Below are 5,083 nucleotides of genomic sequence, written 5' to 3'. Positions count from 1 at the left end.
GTCCTGGACCATGCCAGGGTATTTAAAGGTCTCAACGCCTGCAAGCTCACAGATTCTATCACACGTGAAGCAGCTCTCTTTGTCCTTGACTCAGAGAGGTCTAGCTCACGAACCATGAGCACCATGCACCATTGCACCACCTTCCAGGTTGACTATGCATCCCCAGTGACCTTTGCTGTAGGGCATGACATCCACACCAGGGTGCCTGCCCAGCATCCACATCCCCCTCACCCTTCACGGTGTGAATCCACGCACACGAAGCCAAGGCTTAAAGCACTCTGACTTCTCTGAGTTGACTTTGGTCAACAAGTTGACCTGCCGCTGCATCCAGACCTCTCTGGACAAGCTTTCGGCCCCCAGCACCAGCCTCCAGCTTGCACAAAACAGTTAACGCTGCCTGAGGTACTCCTGCCAGCTTCCTTAGTCCCCTCCTGTGCCTCCCGGGAGCTATTAATACAACAGGCACATGCTCTGACATAGCGTTCCCCGGCAGCGACCAGATAACTTTAATTTGCCCTTTAAACGCCCGGAGCCCAGTGGCCCTCGAGCTCCCTCCACAAGCGAACATGGCGGCGCTGGCCCACGCCCCCCGGCGGGGGCGGGCTCGGGGGGGCCCCAGCCAATGTCTGCGCCCCGGGGGGACACCTCCTCCTATCGCGAGAGGCCGCGGGGTATAAGAGGGACGTCGCGAGGCCGGGTGCCATTTGGCCGGCCGGGCGCGGGGGCGGCGGGGTGGGGCGGTGCGCGGCTCGTTGGCTGTCTCCGGGCAGGAGCTGTCAGACCGGCTCCCAGCATGGGTGACCAAGCGCTCAGCTTCCTCAAGGACTTTTTGGCCGGCGGGATCGCTGCCGCCATCTCTAAGACAGCTGTCGCCCCCATCGAGAGAGTGAAGTTGCTGCTGCAGGTGAGGAGGCGGCGGGGGCCGGGGGGCGGCGGCGACGGCGGGAGCCCGGCGGGGCCGCGCCACAGGTGGGTGCCGGCACGGCGGGCGCTGGCCGGCGTGACTAAATATGGGAAGAAGCTCGGCTGGCTCCGGTTACGCGGGAGCTGCCTGGGCCCTTCAGCACTGCCTCGGGACAGCGGGAGCCGGGCCAGGCGGCGGGGCAGGCCCCGTCCCTGCCCTTCAACGGGCCGCCGTGCGGGGTCACCCCTGCAGCGCCCCCCTCTCAGCCTTCCCACCCCTCCTTGTCCCTGTACAGGTCCAGCATGCCAGCAAACAGATCACGGCAGAGAAGCAGTACAAGGGCATCATCGACTGCATAGTCCGCATCCCCAAGGAGCAAGGCATCATCTCCTTCTGGAGAGGCAACCTGGCCAACGTCATCCGATACTTCCCCACCCAGGCCCTCAACTTCGCCTTCAAGGACAAGTACAAGCAGATCTTCCTGGGGGGAGTGGACAGGCACAAGCAGTTCTGGCGCTACTTCGCAGGGAACCTGGCGTCCGGGGGTGCCGCAGGAGCCACCTCCCTCTGCTTCGTCTACCCGCTGGATTTTGCCAGGACCCGGCTGGCGGCTGATGTGGGCAAAGGAGCCACTGAGAGGGAGTTCACTGGGCTGGGCGACTGCATCGTCAAGATCTTCAAGTCTGATGGCTTGAAGGGCCTGTACCAAGGATTCAGCGTGTCTGTCCAGGGCATCATCATCTACAGAGCAGCCTATTTTGGGGTTTATGACACGGCCAAGGGTAAGAAGTGCATGGAGAAGTGACTGCAAGGGAAGATCCATCCGGCAAAGGCACTCTAGGGCATTGGGCAGTACAAGGACAAGCAGGGCTTGGCTCAGCCCCAGTTCAGGCTGCTAGTGCTAGAATATGCAAGGTGTTTCTGAAATGCATTCCTGCCTCCCTTAACTTGCTGCTCTGAGCAGAAGCCTTGGGTTTGCGGCTTTTTTGGTCACTCTGCAGTTTCTTTCTGTCTTAAGGCTTGTACAGATGGGCTTGTAGGGTAGCTTGTTACTCATTGCAGCTCATGACCCAAGCCTGGGAAGGTTCTGCAGGAGAGACCTTGAGGTCAGGGAGCATGAGGAGGGCTTAGATCCCCAAATCTAACAGTCCTGTAAAGTTATTTCACTTGTAGTACCTGTTAATAGTCAAATATGGATGAAGGGAGAAGTTGCAGTCTTGATTGCGTTGACTTGAGTGATTCCTAGAATCAGTGGGTGATTGTTTCTTCCACAGCCATCTTTCTCACAACCCTTTTTCCCTCTGTACTGACTCTACTCATTTGTTCTTGATGACAGGTATGTTGCCTGATCCAAAGAATGTGCATATCGTAGTGAGCTGGATGATTGCCCAGACTGTCACTGCAGTAGCAGGGCTGGTTTCTTACCCTTTTGATACTGTGCGACGTAGGATGATGATGCAGTCTGGACGAAAGGGAGGTAAGAATAAGTGCTCCTATAGTGTTCTGGCAGCAAAAAGTATCTCTTCATCAAGATATGATGGGAGATGTTGGGTATTTTTTCTTATGAATAATTACCTTCTTATTGGAATCCTTAAAAAAGAAAAACCTGAGGGAAACACATTGCTGGTTATTTGTGATCCTTACTTAAAAGGCTGAGAATTGTTTTGTTGCGATTTCCATGTGGAAAATTAAAGTTACTTTTCATGAGTCGATTACTTAATTTTAAATTCTTGGCTACACTTTGCTTATTCCTTGTTGCTTTAAATACATGAAAGTTGAAAGACTTGCTGTATAACTTCAAGCCTTCTGACCTTTATGTCTGTTTCCACAGCTGATATTATGTACAAGGGCACAATTGATTGCTGGAAGAAGATAGCCAAAGATGAAGGATCCAAAGCGTTCTTCAAAGGTGCCTGGTCGAATGTGTTGAGAGGCATGGGCGGAGCTTTTGTATTAGTACTTTATGATGAAATCAAGAAATATGTCTAAAACTTAACACCACAATGTAGTTCAATTGTTCTCAATCAACTTTTTTAAAAAATATGCTATTGTGATGTAATGGACAACAAAATATTTCCTAGGGAAACAGAGTAAAATTTATGAGTAACATATCTGGTTGAGATGAGGATGCATTCATTTAAAAGTTGTCTACTACATCAGTTACATTTTGTATGAAAATTCCTCCAACATTTGTATTGGAACCTGTGTATATATTATACTTCAAATTTCAGGTAATACATTTTGTCTAGAGCCAAGACTTAGGCAGTCTATACCTATTATAAAATCTAATACTGTGAACTCTTAATAGAATGAGGTACAATAGGTATTTCTAAGTGATGTCTCTAGCTACCCAACAGTGTGACATTTATAACATGAATTAAAATCATGTTTTCTTCTAAAGCTGTATTTTTAATATGATATTAAGTGGAAAGCATGTATGACAATGTAAATTATACTAAAGCACCAGGCTGAGTTTCTAACTGCAGCCTCTTCAATGACACATCTTACAATCATATGGTTGAAACCATAATCTGATTTTTCAAATGTACTTTGTAGCATATGGAAATATAGTGTTTCAAAAATTCCCTATATCTTCACAAAGCAAAAAGTTGTCTGCTCTAATGTTCAATTGAACTAAAATGGAAATCATGAAATAAATTAATATATTAATGACTTTTTCCTGTTGTTTTCAGTGCACTGAACACATTACAAGTACATGTCCTTTAAGGTGATCTGCTAATCAGCATGATCTTAGTGATTGTCTGGTACTGCCTAAGCCTCGAGTTTTTTTTTCAACAGGCCTTTGTTATTCTACAATAACAAAACCAAGTGGATTCAGCTTGAGGGTACTACAGCTAGTTGTCTTACAGATAAACCACCATTTGCTCTTCCCTGCTTTGATAATTCTTCCATGTCTTCATTTGATAGGGAAGTCATTGCTGCTTATTTTACCTGAAAATGTATTCTAGAATGGAATGCTTCTGAGTATTTTAATAAGTATACTTCCAACTACACCATTATTAACAACTTGAACTATTAATTACCAGTGAGGTCAGAACATGATCAATACTTTAGATGCTTCATGGTTGGGAACTCAGTGAAAAATAGGCTCTAATTAGGCAAAGGAGGGAAAGTGAGTTGTGTCTATTTCAGTGGTTCAGGTAGACTACACATGAACAAATGTTTGCTATATAACCACCTAGGAAAAGGGGTAGGACTAAGCAAGTAATACTCAAATAAGCTTTTATTTCAGCTGCATCTTTTACTACTTTATATGTATGGCTTCCAATTATTCCTTTCCTATATTTGAAATTAATTTATTGTCAGATGCAGGTAGTCCTAGTTCTGTCACTTAGCATGATGGGCTGTGTCTGCTACAGATTCAGACCAGCAGCTCCATTCTCCCTGAAGGCAGGTGCAAGCTACTAAAACAGTATCTAGAAGCAGCATCTAGCCACCTGAAGAACTGAAGCATTTGGGGAAAAAAATGGTCCAGAAATTATCAACAGTCTATTTTTAAATTACCTAAATTTATTTATTTTGTCTGATGATAGTGTCTCTTCAATCTGGCCTGATCATTTCATCTCCTTTCTTTCACGGTCACTGTCTTAAACATGCTTTTTTAGATACCAGGTCTGTTTTCTTCCCAGTAGTAAATAATGAGGGTTGCAACCTATTGAAGCATAAGTTTGAAAAACAGTAGAAAGATTTTCTTCACAAAGTGCTTATTATTGCAGTAATCTTTGTTAGAAGTTTTACCTGCCTGCTTCTCCCCTTCCTTTTCTCCTTCTTCCACACATTAATGGTTCCTTATGAGAAGCCTGCTAACATACTGCAACTGTTCATTTCATATTTACCTCACTGACAAGGTTGCATATGGCATTTGAATGTTTTAGAGAAGATCTGAGTTTGCTACAAAGATACCAGAGACAATGACAGATTGCAGTATGCAGAGGGACCAAACCTTAGGGGGAAGTGTTACGTATGAATGAGCAACAAGAGAATTAAGAGGAAGCAAAAGAAACTTCAGATGAGCATAAAGGAAAGGAAAAAAAAAAGGCAAAACAAAGGAGGAGTAAAGGCTATTAAAAAGGAGAACAAGTAGTATCAATGCAGGAAAATTCCACTGGGGGAAGAGACAATACATGAAATAATACATACAGAAAACACTGACAGGTA

General features: G+C 45.9%; 1 protein-coding gene across 1 annotated transcript; it reads left to right on the top strand.

Moving 5' to 3' along the window:
* Positions 1-715: 715 nt before the first annotated feature.
* Positions 716-3,577, top strand: SLC25A4 (solute carrier family 25 member 4). The gene is made up of 4 exons (XM_074822738.1): positions 716-904; positions 1,200-1,686; positions 2,241-2,381; positions 2,736-3,577. The coding sequence occupies exons 1-4, from the start codon at positions 794-796 to the stop codon at positions 2,891-2,893; spliced, it is 897 nt and encodes a 298-aa protein (XP_074678839.1). The 5' UTR covers positions 716-793; the 3' UTR covers positions 2,894-3,577.
* Positions 3,578-5,083: the final 1,506 nt, after the last annotated feature.

Source organism: Strix aluco, chromosome 4, assembly GCF_031877795.1.
Source record: "Strix aluco isolate bStrAlu1 chromosome 4, bStrAlu1.hap1, whole genome shotgun sequence".
In the NCBI taxonomy this organism is placed as follows: Eukaryota; Metazoa; Chordata; class Aves; order Strigiformes; family Strigidae; genus Strix; species Strix aluco.
The sequence above is the reverse complement of the archived record's forward strand: the minus strand, read 5'-3'. Positions and strand labels throughout refer to the sequence as shown.